The sequence below is a fragment of the Dermochelys coriacea genome, chromosome 2, assembly GCF_009764565.3.
Source record: "Dermochelys coriacea isolate rDerCor1 chromosome 2, rDerCor1.pri.v4, whole genome shotgun sequence".
Classification (NCBI taxonomy): domain Eukaryota; kingdom Metazoa; phylum Chordata; order Testudines; family Dermochelyidae; genus Dermochelys; species Dermochelys coriacea.
Window position 1 is genome coordinate 263,496,614 of NC_050069.1, and position 26,832 is coordinate 263,523,445.

Consider the following 26,832-nt stretch of genomic DNA (forward strand, 5'->3'; position numbering starts at 1 on the left):
GAACCAATAAACAATCTGCCTTTTATAAAAGAAAGCATTAGCTGTCATTCAAACCCATCACTTTCTGTCTCTTGCCCCCTTTTCAGGAAACCCTGTGGCGAAGAGGGGCTCTGGAGGACTGGCCCGTTTGGTACTTTGTGGCCCAATCCTGCTGCACCCGCATCAGAACTTCTGGGTTGGGCCCTGTAAGAATAGTGTGTAATGCTAGCTGGTGGCTTGAGAGAGAAGGAGACAGACGAGGACATATTTCTCTGGGGCATTATAGAAAGTGGCTGTTGAGTGGGACAGCGGGTGGAGTTCTGCTAGTGGGACTGGCGCATTGTTGTGCTGCTGAGTGGCTTAATTTTTTGTCTCCGTGTGCAGCTGTGACTGGAATCGTGTTGGAGCTGGAAAGTGAGACCAGGCAGGTTATTTCGTCTGGCCAGCAGTGGGTCAGAATGTCCCTGTTTGAATAACTGCATTGGCCTTACCCAGCCTGTTGGTGCCAGGAACCTCTGGGGAGAATGATCATGTTGTGAATATTTGTTGAGCCATGTCCTCAGCTGGTGGTGTGGGAAGCAGCACAATTCCACCGACTTCAGTGGAGATACATTGGCTTCCACCAGCTGAGGATCTGGCCCTCTTATCTGTAAGACAATTTCTTTTCTTTTTTGGGGGCGGGACTGATTCCTTAGCTGAAAAGCCCTAGTCTCCTTTCTGGCCCCTGGCCCTGACTCCTGGAGCTGTACATTGAATTTGAAGAGCAAGAGAATCTGCTTGGCACTCATCAGCAGTTTCCATTGCAGGGCAGAATTACAGGGTGAGCAGCTGAGGACACTGAAGCTGCCTTACTCAGTGATTCTCCAGCCATGATCCAGGGACCACTGGTGAGCTAAAGAACCATGGGATAAAATATTTTAGGAACCAAGCGGTGTGGAATCGACTGGCTCGGGATGTCACTCAAAAACCTGGTTCTTATTAAATGTCTTTGGTATCCCAGTGCCAGAAAGATGTTGGTGGGAATTAACCCTCTTCTAAAGAAAAATGTATTGCACAGAGACCTACTTAATATCAAAAAGTAAAGGAGTACTTGTGGCACCTTCGAGACTAACAAATTTATTAGAGCATAAGGTTTCGTGAGCTACAGCTCACTTCATCAGATGCATCATGTACCAGGCTTGGTCTAAGATAATAGCATGGGGAAGGGGAAGGAGATTGGCTTGACTGGCCCACAAATAGCTCTTCCTAATGGAGTCTGATCCTCAGTTATCTATTGCTTTTTTTTCTCCACCAATTATAGCTGTGTGAAGTACTCCCCTTTTTATGTTGGAGTGCCCAACAGGTTATGCCAATGTATACTTCAACATGTGTTTGGATCCACCAAGGTATGGGGGCCCCAGGTGGGATGAAAAACTTTTTTCTGAATGCAAACATATGCACCTTGGCTGGGAACGGCAGGAGGAAGCCAAGAATTGATGCTGCACCGGAATGCAGTTGAGACAGAGTACAAGAACACAGTCATTGAAAAGAGTATATCTGTGTATGAAAGGTGGAGATATTCACTAGACACAACCTTGCCTTCTGGGATTAGCAGTGTGTGTGAAAGAAGGAGTGCCTGCACTATGTCTTGTCGAGCTGTCTTTGAGTGTTGTTTCGTGTGTTTTTGGTGTTTTCTATGTAGACCACCTGTACCACCGGAGGAAGCCTCATGAATCACCATAGCCAAAAGCATGGGATACATATTGCAGACAGTGGCTGGGAGTTGGTTAGAATCCAGCTTCCTCAGCTGCATTGACGAAGCAGGAAACTTGGGATCCTGCATACTACATACACCTCTAGCCCCTCTGGAATGGATTTGCACATGGGCCCATGTGGCAGGGTTTCTTGGAGGAGGTATGTAAAGATCTTCCGCCTTGGCTGAAGACAATCTGAGAGGAAGTGGCTTGGGACAATGTGAGGAATTTTTGATAACACTTAGAAATTGCATCTTTTGCACAGCTGGTAGAGTAATCACTTGAGAATGCTAGTGATTCTAGAAGTTGCTGATGCTTCAATGGTTTGTCCCTGTGAATTTATGTTCTTAAGCTATCTCCATGGAAAAGCCCTATAGAATTGAATGGAGAATTCTATCTGTGCTGTAGAACTGATTAAACATAACCTTCAGGAAGGACCTCACTATCCATTGAAATCTATAGGATTTCAAAAGTGGTTTCTATAGCCCCTACCGATTTCTGCCCCAATACATTCCATAGGACTTTTCCACAAGTGGCCCCTTAGCAGGACATTCTTGAAAGTTCCATAACGCAAAACACTCCTGACCCTCTCCGGTGTTGAACAGAGGCTGCCTCTTCCAGCTGGTGAGAAAGTCCACTTCGCAGCCATTGCCATGTTCCATTTTGTGACGTTTGAGGAACGGGAAAGTTGTTCAGTTACATCTGAGCTTTCTTGATCAGAGCCATTGAGAATCTCTCCTGGGCTGCATTTCAGATTTCTAAGTATCGCCTCGATGGGGTGGAGAAGGTGCCTTGTTCGTGCTCTGGGCTGTGGGGAAGTCACTGGGAGTCATGGCTCCAAGAAATTAGCATGTGAGCTGCTCGCTGGGCCTCAGTTCTACCCTGGAGATGTGGATTGTCGAGGTTCTTATGAACTAAGGACCTTGTCCAATGCCTGTTGAAGTCAATGGGAGTCATTCCGTTAATGTCTGTGGTTGATGGACAATGCTTGAAAGGCCCCATCCTTCAGACATTGGTAAAGTACAGTAGTTTCATCTCACTGGGCCTCGTTCTGCCACTTTTGCCATGCTCCACCCCTCGTCTTGTTGATTTCATCAGGAAGACTTGGAAAGTAAGGTGTCAGCATGAGCACATGTAGGAAAACTGGGCCACTGACTTTGATGTAGTGTTCACACTAGGAAGCACTATGCTCAGTAGTTTTCAGGAGGCCCGTGTCCAATTCCCAGCTGGGCATAGTGGTTCAAGTGTGTGACCTTTACATTGGACACCTCCTGGCTGTGCAATCTGTTCTGGAAGCAGTCACTTGTCATCGGCACTGCGGCAATTCTGAATTGGTAATGAGGAGAAGGAGCTGCCTTTTCCTCCTTCGGGAATGATCCAGTACGTGTGAGAAGGGTTATGACAACAAACAAGTGGGATAAGTGCAGAAAATCTTGGGTCTGCTTCTGATCTCTTGCCGGCATGTAGATCTGGAGTCACTACACTGAAATCAATGGAGTTACTCACTGGAGCTGAGAATCAGACCCACTAACTCTGGGACAGTGATAGGGGAACAACTTTAGGATGGTCTCTAATCCATTTGTCATATTGGTTGGCTTGTGAATGCTTCTTGTGACTCTCCTGTAGCTCATGAAAGCTGATGCTCAAATAAATTTGTTAGTCTCTAAGGTGCCACAGGTCCTCCTGTTCTTTCTCCTCCACATGTTACTTATGTCAACCCTTTTCTATCAGTAGAGTTGCTATTGAGGGGTACCTGTTAATTGTGATGCCAACTGGTAGCCTCTGATCATCTGTTCGCATATACACAACATCACAGTGATGGTTTGCATGTATGTGTAGCCTCCAGCATAAAGAGCAATATATATATATATATATATATGTATATATATATTATATATATATATTTATACCTTATCGCCAACTGACTGGTTTTGAGAGCCCAGCAATAAAAATGAATGATTGTGTCCAAATACCCCACAGCTACAGGTGCTATTCTGCTATGCCAGGAAATGATTGATTGATTGATTTTTATGCTATGCACAGGAATTTTTCTTTCCTGCCAGGAAGCTTTTGTATATGTGATGTTTCTTCTCCAGTTAGTTTTGGAAGTCTTCTGTGTCCTCTAGGGAAAAGTACTGTAGAATTTAATAGAAATTAACCTTTCTGTAGATTTTATTGTTAACCATCCTGTAACATTTAAAAAGATCCAGTCAGCTTGTGTTTGTTTGTTTGTTAATTTGTTTTTAAAATGTTTGTTTTTCTGATTTGATTTTCCTTTATGTAGACTGTCATGGAATGTTTTAAAGATATCTGTAGAAGAAAATCAGGGAGCAGATGCTGATACACTTACATATGCTGAGTAATATCTTATTCCATAGGAAGACCCACTGATTTCAAGGAGACTATATCTGGAGTAAAAAGAAAAGGAGGACTTGTGGCACCTTAGAGACGAACAAATTTATTTGAGCATAAACTTTCATGAGCTACAGCTCACTTCATCGGATGCATTCAGCACTGTAGCTCATGAAAGCTTATGCTCAAATAAATTCGTTAGTCTCTAAGGTGCCACAAGTCCTCCTTTTCTTTTTGCAGATACAGACTAACACGGCTGCTACTCTGAAACCTATCTGGAGTAAGATACTCAGTGTTGCCAACTCTTGTGGTTTTTATTACGAACCTCGTGATATTTGGTGGGGTTTTTTTTTTGTTTTTTTAAAGTTCTTGGTCCCACTGTCATGATTGTGGGAATCTTCCTCTTCTAATGTACTTGTAGAACGTTTTCTTGTTACTCTTTCAGTCATCACAGGAAAGGAGGGCTTTAGGAAGATAATGAGTTAGTTTTGCAGATGTTTATGGGGAGCTCCTCCCAAGCATGAGGGCAGCATAAAAGAAAGTGGGAAGGTGCTTGTTTGAAATATAACACATAGCCAATGGAGGATGACGTGGGCTGATCAGAGGTGGGAGCTGACCTTTTGATACTGAATGAGAGAAGGTAGGGTTAGGTGTTACCTATAAAAGTAGTTGGTAACCACATTTTCAAAAATAACTTTATTTTCTGAGTTGAAGTTTTTCCCTGTAACATAAATGATACCCTTGCTGTAGACTGGGTTTCAAAGAAGCCTATAGAAAGGATCTTATTCTTTATTGAATTCTGTTGGCTTTTGTTCGATAGAACCCCATTATTCCTCTGATTCATTTAAGTGCTTAAGCAGGTGCCAAAGTCACCTTGAAGTCAATAGAATGGGAAAGGCTTAAGAGAGGTAAGTGTTGTTCTGAGTATCGATGGACTTTAAGATGGAGTTTAAAGGCTCTACTGATTTGGGGCCAGTGATGGGGTGGGACTCACCACCATGGCTCCCCCTGCTGGATGTCCCGGGGATCAGCTCTGCTAGCCAGTGCTCCCTCCTCTGGTGATGTCTCACCGCCATCACTTCTTCTCCAGGCACCCACGTCACTCCCAGGATCGTGGTGTCTTCTTCATGACACTATTAAATTCTGTAGGATGTTCCATAATGGATCAAGCTCCCGGTCTTCTGTCCCATTTTTTGGGTGCATTGGTTGTGTGCTTATGTTTGCATGTCTGCCTGTATAATTTGTTGCTTAAAAATCTGGGTTAGACAGCTGCAACTATCAGTATCTTGCAAAATATAAGGGGTACATTTGTCCCCTTTCCATGTGCATCAGTAACCAGCATTGTGTTGTCAGTGGGGATTATTATTATTATTTAATATATTGTAACACTTAAAGGTCACACCAGCTTGGACTCCATTGTGTTAAGTGCTGTACAAACACATCTTAAATGACAGTCATGGATGCACATGAGAAGGGGGGAAATCACAGTTGGGTTTGAATTTTGCATAACCTCATCAATCCAGTTTTAACTTTTCAAAACAGATGGTTTGCAGCAGAGTTTGCACTATAAAATTGCAGTTTGTACAATTTAACTCACTGTACAGAATTTCAGGGGAAGGGTGAACTGGGTTAGGGTCAACTGTTCAGTTTTTAGACTGCTTCTATAGTGGTGGGTATGAACTGCCATTCCCACCTCCAAAGGGTTTAACAAAGGTTTCAGAATCCTTTACATTCGATAAAATGAACATGTAGAATAGAAGGTGTGTGTTATGTGCATGTTAATACACACACATACACTCGAGCCCTGTAAAATACACACTTACTGATGGCAGAATCTCACATGACAGTTTTCTCCAGTTCAATCAATTTCATAGCCCTTCAAGTTCTATTTTAGTTGCAGGGTTTGTTTTCACTTAGGCAAAAGGATGGAAAATGTTGCATGAAAAACTCAAGAAGTGTGTGCTTTTTTTAAAAAAAAAAAATTGTTTTATACGAAGGCTGCTCTTGCTCACCAATGGTTGTATATTTGCTTGGGCACCATCCCTAGTCTCACTGGAAAATGGATTTACAAATTCTTTTTCTTGAAGCTTTGCATTTTGTAGTAAGATTTTCCAGAAAAATGGGATGATTTTTGAGTTTGTAACAAAAAGGGAACGCTCCCACCCAAATGCTGACGATTTTCATTTGCTAATAGATATTTTGCACACCTCGAATGGGACACCGTGCGGTTGTTCTCTGCTCCTGCAAAACATGCTCAGCTGGATGTAAAACACATGAGTGAAGATCTGAAAGTCTAGTGCATCTTTCCTTCTCCTCCCCTCTCCCCCCATCACAAATAGTTTGTAATATGGTTTTGTTTTATCTTGTACATCCATTATTCCAACACCAGTTGGATGAATTTAGACTTTGAAGACTCATTGGACACAGTTTTCATTTTGTTATGTTTTAAAGAACATTGTATCAAATGATCATCTAGGAGACTGGAACGACCATGCTGCAATTGGAGATGGCAGAGGACTGAATTGACCACTAGTGCTGTCAATTTTTGGTAGTTGATTTTGTCCCATTCCCCCAAATTTGTAGCCACAACACCTGAAATTTTGCACCTGATTTCAGGGTGTTGAGATGGGATTCCTGTGTAAAATATGCTCTAATTCAAACAGGAATTATTTCAGAGTTCTCTGGCCTGTATTATACAGGAAATCAGACTAGATGATCACAATGGTCCCTTCCTGCCTTGGAATCTGTGAATCTATACCTTATTAACTGTGCTTATTAACTGTGTCCTACTGAACAATCTCCAAACAGGAGCACACGCTCCTGTGTGCATGTGTTACTGATGCTCTTCCAGACTTTTCTTGTTTCCCTAGTTTCTTTAACAGAGTCCTAGCCACCAAGGATAGGTGTGGAAGGTGGGGGAGATAGTCCAAAGACCTGAGTTTTTCAGGAATCATCCACACCACTGTCGAGGAGGAGAAAGAGGAAGGAGATGCCGTCCCTGGTCCCTCACCTAGAGCTGCCTTCAGGACCCTGGGTTCAGTCCACCCTTTTGTGCCAAATTGTCCATCCTCAGTGTCAAGTGCTTGAAAACCATTTGTGTGTAGATTGTTTTGGGGATGGGGAGAGTGCACTTTAAGAAAGGGCAGGTTGTTTCACATAAGCAGATTTTACCTTCTCTTTGTAAATCAACTCTGCACCTTGGCCCAGATCTTTATCTACTGGGATGCCACATAGCCTGAGCGGCTTCGTCTCCTGATTTACACCAGCGTAAGTACTGCTTTTTTTTAAAGAATGGCTACAAAACCAGATCAACGTAGTCATGTGGGACCTGATCTCCCACCACGGAGGCAAGTGAGAGATTTGCTGTTGGCTTCAAAGGCTGCAGAAGAAGCACTTAAGCACATGCTTAATTTTGAGCAAGTGGCCAAGGGCCTGATCCATGCCATGAAGTCAATGGAAAGTCTCCCAGTGATTCCAATGGGCTTTGAATCAGGCCCTTAGGCCCAGATCCTCAAGTTAGGAGCCTAAATTTGCTTCCATGGATTTCAGTGTAATTTTGCTGAATAGGGATAGAACTACGCATGTGCTTAAAGTTAAGCAAGGAGTCACACCCTGTACTGCTCCAGGATCTCACGGTGCCCCTCTCTAGTTTAACAAAGAAGCCAGTCGGATGTATGTATCCATGATTAATAACTTTGCCTCATAACCACAGAGTTGTGTACATAGCGATATAATGTTAGACTCCTGTAGCTGTGCTTAGACAAAGAGCAGTGGGGGAAGGCATCTCTGTCGACTGGTGCTAATAATTACTAGTGGTCTGTGTTCGTTCTGTTTCCTCTGATAGTACTGCTGAGTGCATAGCCTCTATCACTCACATGAGATGGAAACTGACTACATTCTTTCAGCATTAAATAATGAAACTAATGACCGTATATTTGTTAAATGGGGTGCTCTCTTTCCTTTCTTTCATCCTCGATTCAGCTTCTTTTGACTCCAGGTAAGGACTAAAAGTCACAAAGTTACAAAAATGGTTTTTTTGTTTTTGTTTTTAAACTATCCTCTGGGTAGGTAGCGTAAATATGGCCACAAATAAGACTCATTTTCTTTCTTTTGTTTTGAATACTGGGACAACAAGAAACTGCTGAGAATGTTGGCAAAATTTGTTCAGTTTTTCCCGTAAGATCTGTGTGATTTTGTTGTGGTTGTGGGAGTTTTAGGTAAAATCCATACAATTTCATCCTGGATTTTCTCACTTGGAGCCCAGTCCTGGAAGATGGTGATCTCTCTCCACCTTCAACTTGATGTGAGTTTCCAGTGCTCAGCCGTTTGTGGGATCAGGCCCTTACATTTTAGCCCTGCTTCACCTAATTCCCATATTTTAATACTGGATCCTATTAGATGATGATACATGGGAGAGAGAGCCCTGATTCCAGTCTCTCACTCATTCTCCACTAAAGTAAATCTCTTGTTGCCACTTCTGGTTTATGCTAGTAGAAGAAGTAAGATCAGAATGGGCCCAAGGAGAGTAGCTCAAGATATTGGATTGGAGCCACCAAGCAATCATGGTTCCTCTGTTGTGGGATCAAGCGTCTGGTGCCATCCTGCCTCTGTCAGCATGAGAGAGGAAATTAGCTGAAGTAGCCAAGAATCGTCATCTCCTTCTCCTCTGCCTACCATTGATGCCTCTGCATGCTAACCACCATGCAGCTCAGCAGAGGGCACCCAGCATTGGCCAGCTGGGGGAAACGGGTAACGAAAGCTACACGTGGTCTATTGATGGGGCTGGGCAGGGAGACCGATCGCAGGGGCAGGGGCAGAGCTGAAGAGCAATAATGAATGGCTTCCAAAGGCTTTGTTTTTCAGGAAGAAAAGAGAGGGAGATGAGAGGAGCAGAGCAGGAGCCATGGTGAGTGGCTGTTAGGCCCACAGCTGACCCAATGGCGTGCGCTGGGTTGTTGGGAGCGAGGCACTGTTCTACCTGCTTTCTTCTGGGTGACGTTCTTTCTCCCTGTGGCCAGCTAGGCCAGGGGGCGACACGGCTGAGGTGGTGAATCCCGACCGCTGCTTCTCGGCCACATTTTATAGACCCCCCCCACCACCACCCCTCCAAAGCGCCAGGAGTCCAACGCTCTGCCACGGACTGCACTGTACGTGTCGTTCAGTGGACAGGACACGGGACGAGGACTCAGGAGACCTGGCCTCTGTTTGTGAGACAAACTTGCAGCCAAACCAGAGCTACTCGCTCAGGTGCTGCGATGAGTCAGCCCTCAGGCAGGCAGCAGCCACCTATCCCCAAGCAGAGCCTGGGTCAGATGACCCCAGGCCCAGGTATTTCCACAGCCCTGGCAGAGCTGCAGATCAGTCTGAGCAACAGCATTACTTGCCCAGGAACCGTCCTGCTGCTGCCTCGCTCCAGAGACTCGCAGCCTGCTCCTGCCCCAGCCTTGCCTGAGCCCTGCCCTGGCCCCGCACTAACCTCATTCCAGCCTCGTCACCGACCTGGCCTCCGCCTCCTGATCCTCCTGACACCCTCGGACTCTCCCTGGCTTTTGACCTTTGTCGCATATCTGGACCCTGACTTCGGTACCGATTTGGCCTGTCCCTGGATCTCGATTCCAGGTCCACCCTTGGTTCAGGCCCAACCCTACACCTCGCTGTGACCCAGGCTCCAACCACTAGGCCTGATTGTCAGAGGCAGTGCCTGACACTGTCCCCAGCTCAGCCACTGACTACATGTGGGTCTGGGAGCAAGATACTTCACCTACCTGTTCCCCCTCCCATCCTGTGTATTGTCTATTTAGATTGCAAACTTTTTGGGGGTAGGAACTGCAGCAGCCAACAAAGCGGGGCCCCAAGCTCCACAGGGGCTTCCAGGTGCTACTATGTTGCCACCGATAAATATAATAATAGGAATTAGGTTGGTATAAAAGCTTAGATAGATGATGTGTTCTCCTTAACGTGTGCATGAAGGAAGGGTGACCTCAGATAATCAAGGTCAAGGTTGCTGGCACAATAACCAATGCACTGAACTGACTTTTGTTATATTAATGTAGGCTGCCAGGTGTAGGCGGCCAACCTAGTGGATGGAGCAGGGCCCTGCCTGGTGGGTGTGGCGGCAGTGTGGAGGAATGGTGGAGGTAGATCCAGGAGTCAGGTCCTGGCCTGAGGATGAAGCCAGAGTCTGGGGCGAGGAGCCAAGCCGAAAGATCAGAACCAGAGTCGGGATTGGGAACCCCAAGCTGAAGTCGGGTGAGGAGCCATGCCAAAGGTCAGAGCCTGAGTCAGAATGAGAGCAGGAAGGGAAGGACTAGACTGAAGTGGGCCGGGGTCAAGGCAGGAACAGGGCTGGAGCAGGAAGTGGAAGCAAAAGCAGGGCACGGCATGGTACACATTGAGCAGCCACCGTGCTGCTGAAGCTGTCAGACTCAAGTAGCGGGCTGCTGGCTTCTGTGCCCAGTTAGGAAACAGGACCATTTGGAGAAGGCTCAGTGGGACCAGCTGAGCTTGCTGGGTTGCCTAGCCCCCAGGCTCAGAGCCAACTGGGCTCATGGCAACTAGTTTCCAAACCTGTTCAATGCAGCTGCAATTTGATTCTAATGTTTAGTTGCTATGGAATGGTCACAGACTCTTAGAATATCAGGGTTGGAAGGGACCCCAGGAGGTATCTAGTCCAACCCCCTGCTCAAAGCAGGACCAATCCCCAACTAAATCATCCCAGCCAGGGCTTTGTCAAGTCTAATCTTAAAAACCTCCAACGAAGGCGATTCCACCACCTCCCTAGGTAACCCATTCCAATGCTTCACCACCCTCCTAGTGAAAAAGTTTTTCCTAATATCCAACCTAAATCTCCCCCACTGCAACCTGAGACCATTACTCCTTGTTCTGTCATCTGCTGCCACTGAGAACAGTCTAGATCCATCCTCTTTGGAATCCCCCCTTCAGGTAGTTGAAAGCAGCTATCAAATCCCCCCTCATTCTTCTCTTCTGCAGACTAAATAATCCCAGGTCCCTCAGCCTCTCCTCATAAGTCATGTGCTCCAGCCTCCTAATAATTTTCATTGCCCTCTGCTGGACTCTTTCCAATTTTTCCACATCCTTCTTGTAGTGTGGGGCCCAAAACTGGACACAGTACTCCAGATGAGGCCTCACCAATGCCAAATAGGGGGGAATGATCACATCCCTGGATCTGGCAATGCTCCTACTTATACCTCTCATCTCTCTCTGTCACTCACTCACACACACTCATAAACACACTGTGTGCCTTTCACATTTTTTTTATTGTAAAATACAACACTGGTCAAGTAACATAGGAGTCCTTAGACTTTCACTTCAACAAAGATTTGTGTCTACTAGAAGTACAATTGTGTTTCTCTCTATCAAAAATTGTTATCAGCGCCTAAAAAATGCACATTTCATTGGTAGGATGCTTCCACTGATTCAAAAGCTGCTGAGATCTTGATTTTTACTGATCTATTTTGCAAACTGTGATTTAAGAGAAAATAAGGAAAGGACATTACAAATTTCCGTGACATCATAAATATAAAACAACCCCATGAAAAATGAAATTTGATGCAACAAAGCCTGCAAAGTTATGTGTGGGATCATTGTAATCTGTGACTTGTTGGTTCTATTATTGTGAAGAATGGGGTGATGCAGACTCCAGGTAGTTAATCAAACTGAACAGAAATAAAACTACCGGGACTATAGGGACAAGTTAACTGCTTCTGCAGCTGCTACCACAAATATAGAGGATTTCTTCCACGCTGCAGCCCTCACCTCCTTGGAGCAGGCATCAAAGTACTGCTCTTAAGCAAATAGATATATCAACTTGTTGTAGATCTTTATCTTTACTTTTTTTTCCCATTGATGCAAAGGAAAGATAGAAAGAATAGTAAAAAGCCAATATGGCTCCATCAGGAGGTCTTTAATGACCAGAACATCAAAAAGGAATCCTACAAAAAGTGGAAACATGGATCAATTGCTAAGGAGTACAAAAGTATAGCACAAGCAGGTAAGGACAAAATCAGAAAAGCTATGCTACAAAATGAGTTACACCTAGCAAGGGACTTAAAAGACAATAAGAAGAGGTTCTTTAATTACATTAGAAGGAAGAGAAAGATGAAGGTCCTCTACTTAGTGGGAAGGAGAACTAATAACTGATGACATCAAGAAGGCATTTTTCCCCTTCTGCCTCTGTAACAGTTGCTCAAAGGAAGCAGAAACTGAGCACCTGAATGCAAAGATTAAATGAGGCACAGGAAATAAAACTCAAAAGGCAGGTGTGGAGGTCAGTCTGAGAGTGTGTGTCTGTCCTGAGACATCTATCACCATGGTCTGGTCTGGTCTGATTGCACCTGTTCTTCAGTGCTCACTCCTTTTAGCCCTATCTTTCTCATGCGCTGTTTGCTGTTCCAGCATGCAAAATCCCCCTACCCACTCCCACACTTACTCTTTTCTTTCTATTGTGAGTTCCGCTCAAAAGAACGGCCAAGACTTCTCACCTGGCTTAACGCTACTTGCTTCAGACCAGCTCCAAATGCCTACAGCACAGACCTCCTGCTTCTCTTGCTGCTGACAACTGACCCCTGTGGGGTAAGGCTGGCTACCGGGTGTGGGGAGGAGCTGAGTTTGAGATTCCCTTGCATGGGTGACCCTTGTGCCATTCTGGCTTGCTCCATTCTTTTGGGATCGGCCTCCAGCCTTCCCCAGTCAGAAGAGTGGTTGAGATGATGAAGGGCCTTGTTGGATGGAGAGAGAAAATGGGGAAGGGGAGGATGTGAATTCCTGGAAAACAGAGGATTCTGCCCTGAAGGGAAAATGTGGTTACTGTTCCTTTCCTGACCAGGAAGAGGGCAACAAATCTGTTCTGAGAGATAGAATGAGTCCAGTGCTCAGGTCACCACAGCTCCTTGCGTTCTCCAGATCTGAGTTCTAAGCAGTGTTTTAGTCTTTAAGCTCCTGTAAGGGTCCATTCTAATTCTTTCCCTTCCCCTTTCCCTGATGGGTGAAGTATAATGGCAACAAATCACAGATATAATGTTTCTCTGGCTTAACCAATAAAATCCCTCCCCACCCCATTCACATCAATAAATGCGAACTGAGAAAAACCCAGGAACGACATAAATCATCGTGTCATTTACATCTTTGTTAACCGTAAAACATTCATGCGCACAGGAAGGAAGGTGGCGCCTGAGGCATACTGGATCTCTCTGAGGACACCTTCCCACTTCTTCCCTTCTTCATCATACCTGAAGGGAGGGAGACAAAATATTATGGTCATCGAAGAACTCTATTCTCATCAACTGTGTTCCCCATCCCAGCTTTAGCTATGACAAATAGATTCAGTGTTGCTCTAGTGATGTGTTTACTTGAAGTATGTTATTCAGCTACTAGATGTCTCTCTGTGTAGAGTTCCAGACAGGCGGTGTCTGGTAAACAAGAGAGACAGAAGTGGAACTCAAGCAGTGTGGAAACCTGTTTGATTGTGTCAGTAGCTGTAGTTTGTTTTCTTTAATACATGCCTCTTGTTTAAGGACTGTGATTCCGTATATCATGACAGCTACCAAGATTGGTAGGAAGGACTTGTTTGGTCAGTATCTGTCATTTGAATATGGATTTAGGCCTTATCTAAAGTCCATTGAAGTCAGCTGACTTTGAATTTGGCTCTTATAGCTGATGAAAAATGCCAGACTGGCAGTTCTGGAGGCTTAAGACCGCTCCACAGAACTGCTACAGTACAGGCATCAACTAACAAATTTCCTTTCCTGCCAGTATACCTGCCCCTGGTGAGGCACATTTAGTGGGGTGGGATAGGTCACTTCCCAAGGATTGAATGGCAGTGGTCTCTCTGCTGAGACTGCTGACGAGGATGCCAGTTAGAGCGGTCTTGGGGAAGTAGGTATTTTTCCACTGGGGACTGGACTGAGGCCCCCAAGATTCAAACAACCCCCATCACTTGGTAAATACCCACCTAGTTTTGCTATGATCCCATGCAAGAGAAGTGACAGAGCCAGAACCTCAGCTGGTGTAAAATTCCATAGCTCAAATGAAGTCAGTGGAGCTCAGGGAATTGATACACCTGAGGATCTCATCCCATAGATACCTCTCCTCCCAAGTTTGTTAGGTCTTGACAATCAACCTGCTTTGGAAGCGGTCTCGCATTTTGTCTTGTTTTCAAAGCAGATTTGGTCAGCATTGCGCTTACAACACTGAGTTGCCTTTTGGCACCAAGATTAAGCACATACCAGTGGGACTCAACCCCAGAGTTAGCAATAGCGGGAAACTTTGTGCAAAATTTCTCTGGTGCAGACAAGGCCTTGGCTAAAGGGTGATTTAATTTCCAGGTTCATAGACTTCGAGGTCAGAAGGGACCTTTATGATCAAGTAGTCTGACCCTTTGTATAACACAGGCCATATACTTTCACCCAGTTACCCCAGTTTTGAGCCCAATAACCTGTGTTTGGCTAATGTGTATCTTCCAGAAACGCACCCAGTCTTTATATGAAGACATCAAGAGATGGAGAACCACCACTTCCCTTGCTAGTTTGTTCCAGTGGTTACATCCCTTACCTCCAGACGTCATTGAGCTCGGTTGGCACCAGTTCTCCTGACTCCATCTCTACTGTGGCAAATCCACCAAGTAAATACAGACTGCCAGCCAGACTCACCAGGCTGACAGAGCTGCGCTCCTGGGGGAATTCAATGAAGGGCTCCCACCTGCCAGGCAGAAAGGTTAGACTTGTTAGCAAGGTATTCTGGGCACACTCTATCAGTGCAGCTATGTCAGCATGGATGTGGGCCTGGAATCTGGTGAGTTCTGAGTGCTAATCCCACTAGTGTGACTTGCCAGCTTGTGTGGCCCTCAGACAAGCTGCTAGGTCCAGTTTTTTCAAAAGCAGCCTCCAGTTTTGGGTGCCCGATTTCAGACATCCACAGCCTGATTTTCAGAAGTGCTGAGCACCCACAACTCCTCTCGGTAGATGCAGAAGACCCTGGATACACCAGAAACAATCTATCCTATTCTGATCTGTATAGGTTCTTATGCTGCGCTCCTTACTGGGGCATCTGAGTGCCTGCCAGTCATGCTTTACACAACGTGACTGGTGGGTTTCTGCTGAGTGTGTGTAGGAGGGGAGAGTTTGCACCTCCTTGCATACTACAGAGCACCAAACTCACCAGGGGCTTTTGGGGTAGGGCAATGGAGTGGATCTAAGACTACACAGAACCTTGGAGAGGCAGCGTGATCAGTGTGAGGGCTACTACAGCCCTTGGGAGGATTCCTCCCCTTCCGAGTTCCTAGAGCTGCATATCCTGTGCACAAAGCGCTCTCAGGGGTTGATCTCATGCCCGTTGAAGTCAGTGGGGATCAAGTTGTTAGTGAGCAGGAAGGAGTCAGAAATCTCCCCTCCCAGCTGAGTTTCGTTCAGACCCTCGCCAGGCTGAGAAGTGAGAGTTGCCCCTGGAAATTGCGATATATCCTGATTTCCGGACAGGAAGGCTACACCATCCCAATGCCCAGGGATGCAACAGCTCAGGCCTTCCGCCTCCGTCCTGGTTGAGTGACCCCACTCTCCAGGCTCTCTGGGCATTCAAGCTATTGATATTGCAGCAAGCCTCTGGTGCTAGACAAATGCCCCTGGCCCAGCACTGGCAATTGGCAATAACTAACACCAGATGAAGAGATGCATCAGTTGCACAGGGAGCTGGATGAAGCCAAGACAGCTTCAAATCATTGGCTGATTGGGGGCAGGTTGTTTCATACATTCCTGCAACTGCTCCCTATAGCATTTTCATCCTGAGGATGAGCCGTTGTACATACTTGTTAGCTGCAATGTCATATGCTTCCACCGAGTCAGTCAAGCCAGAGTCGGTCACGCCAGTTGCCACATAGATCTTGCCATTGTGTACGGTTGCTCCAAACAGAGAACGGGCAGTTTTCATGGGAGCCAGCTCCTTCCACTCAAACTTCTTCGGGTTGTAGACGCACATCTTGTTCAGGCACTTCCTGCAAAAGGGCAAGAGGGAAAAGCAACCTCACTGAATTATTACATGGAATGGTTCCATTGTGCTGAGGTTTGGGAATTCTGGAGTATCGATCTAAGTTGGCAGCTGGTTGTAACTTACAGACTCCGCTGTTACACTTGAAATTGGGGTCGGTGCGTTTTACTGTTGAGCCCAGTTCAATAGATACCTTTCCTTTGTACAACATGCACCTTTCTTGTGTAAACGCTATTGACCATGAGCACCCTGGTGTTATGTATGTAACATTTCACTCCATATTCTTCATGAAAATATGCTGATGATATGGATATGACATAACTGAGATGTACTTTATGCAAAATAGGTCTTGTAAGATATCATTGGAAAGGTTATGATTTACTGAATGCAATTATCCAGTTTGTATGCCTGTATCATTTCTGTAATCTGAAGTTAGGAATATTGACTATGTATCTGTATTTCAACTATGCTGCTTTGGGTAATGCCCACCACTAACACTTCAGGTACAACAAAGGAAAAGCCAGATAGGGCTGATGGCCCATCAGAGAGGACAATGGATTGTGAAAAGGCTTGGCCTTCCAGTGGACCTTCCATACTGCCACTGACTCATGGACGCTGTGATTCTACAGAGTCAGGTGGTCTTGTCATCTGATACTAAACATTACCTTGGACTTCTTGTAACTTTCCACTGGAAGGGAAGGGTGGTCATCTTTGGGAAACAAAAGATTCCCGCCTTATGTAAATCCTATTTAAGGGTGGGGAAGAAGGCAAATGGGATTCCTCCTCTCCAGACCTGTCTGCCCAGGAAGAAAGACTGAAAAAGACACCTGAAGGGAAGACAAGGGGGAGTCCAGATTGAGCCAGGGGCAACTGAGCCAGTCTGAAAAGGAATATAACTGGAATTCTGAAACACAGAAACTTTGCAACCTGCCTAAAATAACATTTAGGGTAAGAAATTACATTTTGTAACCTTTCAGAGTAGCAGCCTTGTTAGTCTGTGTTCGCAAAAAGAAAAGGAGTACTTTTGACACCTTAGAGACTAACACATTTATTTGAGCATAAGCTTTTGTGAGCTATGTGAGCTGTAGCTCATGAAAGCTTATGCTCAAATAAATTTGTTCATCTCTAAGGTGCCACAAGTACTCCTTTTCATTTTGTAACCTGTTTCTTAAGTATATTGAGCTTAGCTTGCATACTTTGGTTTATTTGCTCTGTAATCTGCTTTGTTCTGTCGGTTTTCTATTCACTTAAAATTCACCTTTTGTAGTTAATAAACTTAGTTCTTGTTTATAATATAACTCAGTTTATGTAATTTCTAACTGGGGGTGGGGGAGAAAAGTTGTGCATATCTCCCTCCACATTGAGGGAAGGGGCGAATTTCATAAAACCTTTGGGTTTATACCCCTTAAAGGGAGTGGGCACCAGAGTGCTGGGGCGAGCACTCTGAATCATCCCAGAATGGATCTCTGTCTTTCTGTACAGCTGGGAATGGCCCTACCTGTGTGCTTGGCTGGAAGAGGCATGTGAGCCTAGCCCATCAAGGCCAGGTAAAGGGGACCCAGGCAGAATAGGGTGGCTTAGTGGCATCCCAGCACATCAGGTGACACCCAAAGGATCCAAACCCGTCAGAGTGTACACTCATTACTAGCTATGTGTCTGTCTAGCTATATGCAAATCAGGGATCTGTATGCATGCACCCAGCAGCAGGCCTTATTTGTTAAGTACTGATGATGAAATTTGATGCTGTACCAGAAATTAATAAAAAGAGTTCCTGCCCCCAAAGAGCTTACAATCTAGGAGGTATATGGCTGTGTATATACCCTCTTTCCAGACTGTAATCTCTTTGGTGCAGGGCCTGTCTTTGCTGTGGTATGCCAGGCTTATTTTGCCAATATTTATTTTTGCTGTTTTACAATGGCTGGAATTTTCATTTAAGGCGGCAGGTTATGCTGAGGCCTTGTTCCCTGCAGATAATAAATGGCAACTGGGCATGAGAGATTGTTTTGTGAAGTTATTTACTACTGCTGAGGCGGTGACAGCTGGGTCTTGCTGTGCCACACCAGCCTTCTCCCAGGCTGGGCTCCTTGGTTTGATGACAGGCAGCTTCCCTGCTAAGGGGATTCTCATGTCTCTTCTGTCCTCTCCTGCTATTTGTTATGCTTGTTTACATGGGGAAGCAGGAGGATATCCTTTCTCCATTGTGGCCTTATATTGTCCTTTTTCCTTGTGCAGATCTCCCATTGATCTCAATGGAGTTAGACAGGTGGTCCAAGGGCCCTGAGAGAAACTTTAGCAACACAATCAAGGCTGGACTCAGACCAGAAGCCTGGAAGTGAAGGGTCCCATGTCTTAGGCCTCCACAGTCCCATTTGATCCATCTGTTCCCCTCCATTCCTTAATCTGCTGGTTACCCTAGAATACTACTTATGTACCCAACAGAGCTCCTTCCACAACTTCCTTCTTGTAGTCATGACCTAGGGCAGGAAAGCAGCCAAACCCATGTGCCATCAGAGGTGTTTTGTCCCTCCCACTCCTTTTATATCCCTTGCTCTTTCACTTACTTGTCACTTCTTTTGCCTCCGATGACATAGATTAGATCCTTGTCTGATACCACAGCATGGCCATAGACTGCGTAGGGGAGCGGATCTGACTCACCCCATTTAAATGACCTGTATAAGGATTATGAAAAGCAAGGGTATTATATTGTTTAGATGGGGGTAGCATCCAGAAGACACTAGGTGCTTTCCAACCCCATAGGTGGATGGATGCAGTTCCTGCCCAAAGTGCATGGAGTCTAAAAACTCATTAACAAAAGTCATAGACAACTACTAAGAAAAAGAATCGACATACGGGATACTTGCTATAATGCCCATTCTTTTCTGTAGCATCCTCTCGGCAGCTTAGTTTGTTGTATTTGGCTTCATGTTTATACAGCACCTTCTATCCCAGGATCTCAAACACTTTGCAAACATTCATTGATTGATACCTCTGTAAGGTAGCTAGTCCTGCATTATCCTCACTTTACAGAGGGGGAGGCGCTGATGTACAGAGAGGTTAAGGGTCACATTTTCAGAAGTTACCGCTAATTTGGGGGTAGCTCAGTTTTTAGGTGCCCCACATGTGACACTCAGTTGGGGTTTTGGGTGTTCGGCACTTCTTAAAATCAAGCTCTCGTTTTCTAACGTTGGGCACCCAAATGTGGAGGCACCTAAAATTCAAGGCCGCATCTGAAAATCTGGACCTAAGTATCTCGCCTGCGTTCCCAAAGCAGGTCACAGTCAGAGCCCTGACTAGAATGGAGATCTCTTGACTCCATCCTGTTCTGTAGCCACTCGACCATTCTGTACAAACACTGCACACACCACTCCACCATGCTGTACAAACAATCCCTCACACACAACAACAAATTTCTCTTTCCACAGACTGAAGACCAGAGAAAGGCACTTCCATAGAAACCGAAAAGTTCTGGATGGAATTGGCCTTAGATCTACCAAGTCTAACCCCTTAATTCAAGCAGGAATAATCCATCCATCAATAGATAAGACTGTTTGCTGAAATTTCAGCTGTCAATAAAGTGGGGCCATGTATGATTATTGTGCTGGTCACTTTGAAACCCAGTTGCATAGAAGAGGATCTGAAAGCTCTCCCTGGTTATCATCTTTTTCAGCTACATGCACTTCAGGCCACTTAGCAAAGAGAGCCCCCGCCCCCAAGAGAGTTTTAGGGCACAGATAAACACCATGGTTGATAGGAATGGGAATTGGTTTGAAATCTCCGCCTATGAAACAGACATGCCTAAATAAAACAGCTCAGACATGTCTAAATATAAACTGAGCAAAATACTCCAGCTCACTAGCTATTCCAGTTTATTGCAGGTCAACAGGGAAGGATTGTTTGGCATTTCTGTTTGCCTTTCAGTGAGATTTAATACTTCAGGCAGTTCATAGTGCACTATACAAAGCATATGCTAAGATTAGTCTTAACCACTGTGGGGAAGCCAGGCAGCTCCTGTAATTCCAGATTAGTGGGAAAAGACAGTTTGATGCTTTTTTCCAGTGAGAAGAACTCACAGTGCATGGGACATGTGGCTTTCTGCAGAGTAGATTAAAGCTAGGTATTGGGAATGGAGATGTTATGATTCACAGATTCATAGGTGATAAAGCCCAAAGGGACCATTGTAATCATCTGGTCTGATCTCTTGTATAATACAGGAGACAGTATAATACATAGACTTTCCCCAAATAATTCTGGTTTGACCTAGACCATATCTTTTATGTGCTATCCTAGTCATGGATGAAAGGGTCCATCTTCCCAGACGGCTCATTGCTTCTTGTTCTTTAACAGCTGAGTCCATAATCGGTTGCACTGGATGACTGGAAAATGGAAAATATAAGAGCCGGAGGGGTGGGTGTACGCTTAATTTTTCAAACTGTGCATCATGGTTCTCAAGCTAACTGCAATGCAAATACCTCGAAACAGAGAAAGGGAAATACTTTCCATAATGTATAATTAACCCTGGGAATTCACTGCTGCATGATATTAATGAGGCAACTAGCTTTACAGGGAAATGACTGGTATAATACCACCTTCTCTGCTCCCATAGACGAAGGAGAATTTGGTAGGGTGCTCTCTCCCTTTCTGGTCTCATTGCCAGAGAGGAGTGAAATCAGGCTGGTCCCTTTGGTGCCAGATCAGCCCTAAGCAGTCACTTGCATCGTTTATTTTTGTTCACAGCTACGCTCGCTGGGATTGAGATTGCAAGGGCAATTGATGTTCATGCTTCTGAGCATATGATGTTCAACAGCTGGGTGGCAAAGGATAGCACCCTATGGGTTGTATTGGGGTCAAGGGCTGCAATCCTCCAGAAAAAGGTTCATTTCAAGTTTGGTTGTAAATAGAGGCCAAAAAATTCTCAATGAGCCTGATCCTCTGAGTATCCTCTACAAAACCTTGAAGGATCTGGACCCTTGAGTGGTCTGGGTTTGAGAGATTCTGAATCCCTTTATCAGCATCGTTCTAAACAGCGGTTGTGACCAGAGTCCAGTTTTGTTGCCCATGACCATCTACCAGGGGCATGTTTGCTGATGGCTGCCCTCTTAAGGCTGTTACACACCCATGAGACTGCCCCGGCACCCAAAACATTAAGGGTCATATCCTGCCTTCTGAGATCTCTGGGCAGTTCCTGTATGAATATAGCCAAAGGCACAGTCTGGCCCTTGATAAAATTAGCGTTGATTGGCTGCCCCTTAATGGCCTCAATCCCCTTTCCCTTGGAGGTTTCAATTGCAATAAACCCAACAGATGGTACCGGAGATAGATCAGAGCCACAAGGGAGGGATTTGGATTTGGGACAATTCCACTTGCTGGGATGACTGGATCTAGCATTCAGAGACTGTCTTTAGATGTTACTTCAATTTTTAGGTCCCTGTACAGATCGATTCATTCTTACACCCCAGCCTAGCTGCTTCGCTTCTCAGGCACTTACAATCGGTCGTAGCACATGACGGAGTCCAAGGTCTGTTCTCCTTCTTTCAGTTCTTTCCCTCCTACCACAAAAATGGAGTTTTCTGCATCTCCTAGGCCAAAGAGGCAGCGGGGGGAAGGCAGAGGGGGCATGCCCAGCCAGTCAGAGTCCAGGTGATCATACTGCAAGGAAACGAATAGCCATGAGGGTACAGTATGCACTGATTTAGTTGGTGGTGATCTTGCTTTGAGCAGGGGGTTGGACTAGATGACCTCCTGAGGTCCCTTCCAAACCTAATAGCCTATGATTCTATGTGCCAGTCCCTCTCTGACGTATAAATGGATTTGCTTACTCTGTCAATTTGTTAAATTAAAATAAAATATCAGGGGCCAAGTGTGCAGTGACAAAGCACTGAGCCCATTCCTACAGGTACCAAAGGGCACGCCCAGTTCTGCAACCTCCTGCTAAGCAGCCCCAGGGTGGAGATTCTCTGCGGGTCCTTTCCTTGCTTGCTTCCATGTGCTCCAGTCGAATCCACCTGCTGGCTCTTGTCTTATACTTGGCTTGCAAGGTCTTTGGGCAGGGACTGTCTTTTTGTTCCGGGCTCATATAGCGCCTTGCACAGTGGGGTCCTGCTCCATGATGGGGTGCGTATGGTGATAAACAGGACCCAAGTGCCCTGTAGGAATGGCCTCGGCTCTTTTCACGGAAGGCTACTTGACAATGACTTGGCACATTTCTATACAGCTCAGTCTCCTTGGGCTGAGCTGGTCTCGAATTTTTCAGTTACTGAGAAATCAATTGGTTTCAGAGTAGCAGCCGTGTTAGTCTATATTCGCAAAAAGAAAAGGAGTACTTATGGCACCTTAGAGACTAACAAATTTATTAGAGCATAAGCTTTCGTGAGTGAGCTGTAGCTCACAAAAGCTTATGCTCTAATAAATTTGTTGGTCTCTAAGGTGCCACAAGTACTCCTTTTCTTTTTGAGAAATCATTGTGCCAGGAGGCGCTCAGATACCATAACCAGCTTTAGCTCCGTCTCCCAGCCTTCAAAAGAGATTTCATCAGCATAGTTTTTGGCAATAGGAGTTAACTGTGCTTTTTCCGTAATGCAGCCTACTCCCCCGAGTAACGTAAGAATAAAATGATGGTTCCGTGCTTTTCCCACCTGGCAATGATCGCTTTGCATTCCCGTCCTTTGCTTCTACTGGAATCAGAAACTGATTTGGCTCTCTTTGCTTGCTTCCCTGTTTGTGCCGGGTGAATAGCAACACTGCACCAGCAATAATGTCTGCTAATTATTTGTAGCTGCAGTGCCAGGGGGCGGGAGCATGAGATATTTGTTTTAATCCTATATAAGCATGGGGGAGGGGGTGAGTGTTGAAAAATATATATTTGTATGAAATTGGTGTGTTAGTGCAAAGATCAAAGCTGTTGACTCAGACAGGAATGTGCATTATCCGCATTTTATAGATGGGTATGCTGAGCCACAGAGAGCTGGCTGATCAAAATTTCAGAGGTGCACAGCACCCATAACTTCCACTAAAGTCAATGAAAGCGGGGGGTGCTCAGTGCAGCTCAAGAAAGTACCCAAAATTACAGGGTCCCTTTGAAAATATTGGGTCTGAGCTTCTGGTTCTGGTGACAGGCTGTGTTGGGTGAGATGAGACCGTGGGAACAGGGTACCTGGGTTCACTTCCCTGCTCTCCCTGTGTGATCTTGAGCAAGTCACTGAGCCTCTCTTTGACCCCTGGGGACAGTAGCATTGCCCTACCTCTCAGGGTGCTGTGAGAATAACTATGTTAAAGATTGGGAGGTGCCCAGATACTGGGGCTGATGGGGGGCCAGATAGGTACCATTGATAGTGTGGTGCTGCTCATGCTGGTGTTAGAGCACAGCTCGTCCAGTTCTTTCTGCACCAGGTGAGCAACTTGTTTATTCTGAGCCTCGCTGACACAGAGGGGCCCGCGAGTGACCTCGCACTGCTCAGCGGTTGTTCCAGCCAGCCCTGGGGGACTTCACAGCAGGGAGTGTCTGCTTGAGTTGTTGTCTGAAGCCCTGTTTGTCATGGGCTGTTGCTTCAGGGTCAGATTAGGAACATTTCACACTCACCCTGTGCAGGTGTCTATGGCGAAGGCAATTGGAGAATCAGGCCCATTATACCTATGGGGTTCCCAACTGGGGGGAGGGAGGGGCTTGTTGTTTCACCCCCTCTGCTTTGTGCAGCATTATACACAACTACTTCTTGCATTATGATCTTTGTTCACTTTCCTCTGGAGCATCAGCTGTAGAGTATTGCTGATTGTAGTTACAGGTACTGGTCAGGGCTGGAGGGAGGATACAGGATTTGTTGGGTGTCTGTAAGCCCGGAGCATAGGAAGTGGGGGAGAGGCAGGCTCCTTGCGTTAGCTGCATATTTTGCTGAGGGGAAAGATGGTCTTGAGTTACCGCACAGGTGGCTGGCTCCCACCTCTCTCGCTGATCACAGGTGTCTTTGGTTACTTCTGGGGTCCAGCGTGCATCCAGGGCACTGTTATCTAGAGAAACTAATGCCCTAAGACAGCAGTAAATGAGACTGCGGGCACGGGTTTCAGTGGCAAAAGACAGATGAATGTGGCAGAGAACAGAGGGCTGCAAAATCAAACAGTGCTTAGCCTGGTGCCAGCTCACAAGACATGTTGCTGTTAGAGAAGGACAAGCCAGCTTTGAAATAAAAACCTCCCTGATGGATGTCAAGGCCAGCAGAGACCACTATGATCATCTAGTCCAACCTCCTCGTCACATAGGCCAAAGATCCTCACCCAGTAGTCACAGCGTTAGTCCTGTTTGGAAATTCCAAACTTTTTGCAACATATCTATCTATCTATCTATCTATCTATCTATCTATCTATCTATCTATCTATCTATCTATCCCCATACAATTTCTCTCTCTCTAATCTGTCTGTCTCAGAGTTTTCTATAGTACCATCACGCGAGTATCTAAATATTTTCATGGCCCTCATATTACTATGTAACAAGCCATTGACTTAATGCGTAACAGTGAGCCGTATTCAATCAGTCTTACAATGTCTGACAGAGTAATAAAATGCTTGTGGCATGCATTTTTATAAGGGACACACAAGCCAAATACAACTAACACACATGAATGTGAGTTGCATTGGCTTTGTGCTATACAGAACCTAAAAATCAGCGATCCTTCTTGTGGACCATAGAAGCAAAAGAGTAAGGAAGCCAGTACCTGTAAGAAGTAGGAGCTCATGGGGTCCTCTTTGTTGTCCTCATTGTAGTACAGTCCCCCTGCTATGAAGATCTGGTTCTCTTTGGTTACCAGACTGACATGATTCTTTGGGATCTGAGCCGAGATGGAGGCAAAATAGCACTCATTAGCGCTGGGGTCATAGGCCACTGCCCCAGCACTGCTCACCATGAAAATGAGGTCCTGGAGGAACATCCCAAAGCGCATTGTGTCATTTAAGATCCCTGGAAGGACATCCTCCTCATTATCATCCCCCTCGGCCACTTCGCCATTGACAGCATTGTCCCCAGCTGTCGTCTCACCGCTTTTCTTCACCTTCTTCTTTTTCACCACCATGAATTTGCCTTCTCTGGCATCCTTCACCACCTGGAGTTTCTTGAGCAGCTCCGGGATGGACTTCACAATAGGGTGCTTCTCCACATGGTCCCTGATGTAGTCCTGGGGCATAAGGCGGAAACGGATGCTCTCGAAGACAACCGGCAAGGCCTGGATCCGGCTCTCGCGGTCCTTGGCTTCCACCCACTTCATCACCATCTCAAAGACCACCTCCTCCTTCTCAATGTTAAGGGAGTCAGTGGATATGACAGCGATGAGCTCATCAGGGGAGAGCTGGTAGAACTCCTCAGCCCGGGAGACCAGGGCAAAGCGGTCGCAAATGAAATCCCGGGCAGCCACTGCCAGGCGGGCGCAATCCAGCATCAAGCCCAGCCTGAAGATAGCCAAGCAGTTGCTCAGGCAGAGACACTTCTGCAGGAAGGAGACGCAGACTGTGAAGATGGAGGGGATCTGGAACATGTTGGCCACGGAAAAAATGTCCTGCACGTTCTGCTCGGTGAGCTCCAGCTCGGAAGTGTAGATGTAATGGAGGATCTTGCGCATGACTTCGGGGTCCACGTCCTCCAGGTCGATCTCCCTCTTCTTACTCTCTTCCATGTCTGAAAGGAACATCGCCCGGAAATAGGGGCTGCAGGCTGCCAGCACCAGCCGGTGACAGGGGAATTCCTTCCCCTTGACTTTCAAGACACAATCCAGGAACTTGTTGTGGTCCAGCATGTCTTTGAGCCCATCCTGAAGGAGCGTCTGCTGGTAGAGACGCAGCTCTTCTGCTTGATCTATAGGCAGTGTCATGCTTGAAAATAATGGCTTGTTTGCTCTTCTCCTTTTTTTCCCCCTATCTCCCAGCAGAGAGACTTACCCGAAGCTGTGCAGCTCTCCCTTGCTTCCTGACAGCTGGAGCACTAAGAATGTGAAGCACTTGCTACTAATACAACTGGCTGCGTGCTGTAGCCTCAGCGAGGGGCTTTATATATAACTGCAGCCTCACAAAGCTTAAGGACCCCATATTGGAGCATGTGTAAGCCGATCACCCTCTAATATGACACATTGGACAACTGGGAAGGGAGGGGGCTGGAGGAACAGCTGTACGTGCAGCCTGGACCCATCAGGAATGGTCTTTCAGTTCATGAATCAGTGCTGGGATTTTCCGGAAGGCCAGCGTGTGACTGGCTGCCTTCGTAATAGCGCAGGTGAAACAACTTTTCCTTCAGATGAATCAGAAAGGAAAAAAACCAGCCCCCAAGCCGGTAAACTCTAGGGTTTGTTATCCCTCTTCCCCCTCCCTCTCTTCAACCTCGAGTGCAGGACTCGCCTGGCTAAAAATACACTATGACGCTAAATCTGTAGATATGCAATGAGGTATCGTATTGTACTGTCATTGTGACGCAGCTAAGGCTGTCCCGGTCATTTGGACGGTTGATTTTCTGGGGGGCAGAGGGGAAGGGAAGGGAAACATTCGAGTGACCTGCTCCAGGGTAACTGTTGGGGGGGGAGGAGTGTTTTACATGCTCAGCTGTGTGTCATAGCCCTCTACTGGAAGTAGCTAAAGAAGGTTCTCCCACAGAACATATGGTAGGGGCCTGTGGTTTTGGAGGATGCAGCTCTGGGGTCTGTTCTGTCTGCGGTATTTTTATGGAACCCCATAAAACTGGAACACTGTCATGTCAGAACAGGCCCCACGGTTTTAATGTATTTTTCCTCCCATCCCCTCTGGG

The 26,832-nt window shown here is 46.0% G+C and overlaps 1 protein-coding gene and 1 long non-coding RNA gene across 2 annotated transcripts; one reads left to right on the plus strand and one right to left on the minus strand.

The window, feature by feature from the left end:
- Positions 1-1,149: 1,149 nt before the first annotated feature.
- LOC122459070 lies at positions 1,150-12,182 on the plus strand. The gene is made up of 3 exons (XR_006279522.1): positions 1,150-2,344; positions 3,846-3,849; positions 12,170-12,182. It is a non-coding gene; the product is annotated as an uncharacterized LOC122459070 (long non-coding RNA).
- Positions 12,183-12,459: 277 nt separating this feature from the next.
- Positions 12,460-26,229, minus strand: KLHL40 (kelch like family member 40). The gene is made up of 6 exons (XM_038391666.2): positions 24,764-26,229; positions 21,547-21,707; positions 18,623-18,730; positions 15,883-16,068; positions 14,634-14,780; positions 12,460-13,312 (listed from the first exon to the last, which is right to left on the minus strand). The coding sequence occupies exons 1-6, from the start codon at positions 25,907-25,909 to the stop codon at positions 13,201-13,203; spliced, it is 1,860 nt and encodes a 619-aa protein (XP_038247594.1). The 5' UTR covers positions 25,910-26,229; the 3' UTR covers positions 12,460-13,200.
- Positions 26,230-26,832: the final 603 nt, after the last annotated feature.

Bases quoted from the DNA above. Each gene is read 5' to 3' on its own strand.
- KLHL40 (XM_038391666.2), bottom strand. From the start codon at position 25,909: ATGACACTGCCTATAGATCAAGCAGAAGAGCTGCGTCTCTACCAGCAG. The intron at 16,069-18,622 runs GTAAGTGAAAGA...GCCCTTTTGCAG, and splicing joins GGAGGCAAAAGAAGTGACAA to GAAGTGCCTGAACAAGATGT. The intron at 14,781-15,882 runs GTATGTACAACG...TCTGCCTGGCAG, and splicing joins TATGACATTGCAGCTAACAA to GTGGGAGCCCTTCATTGAAT.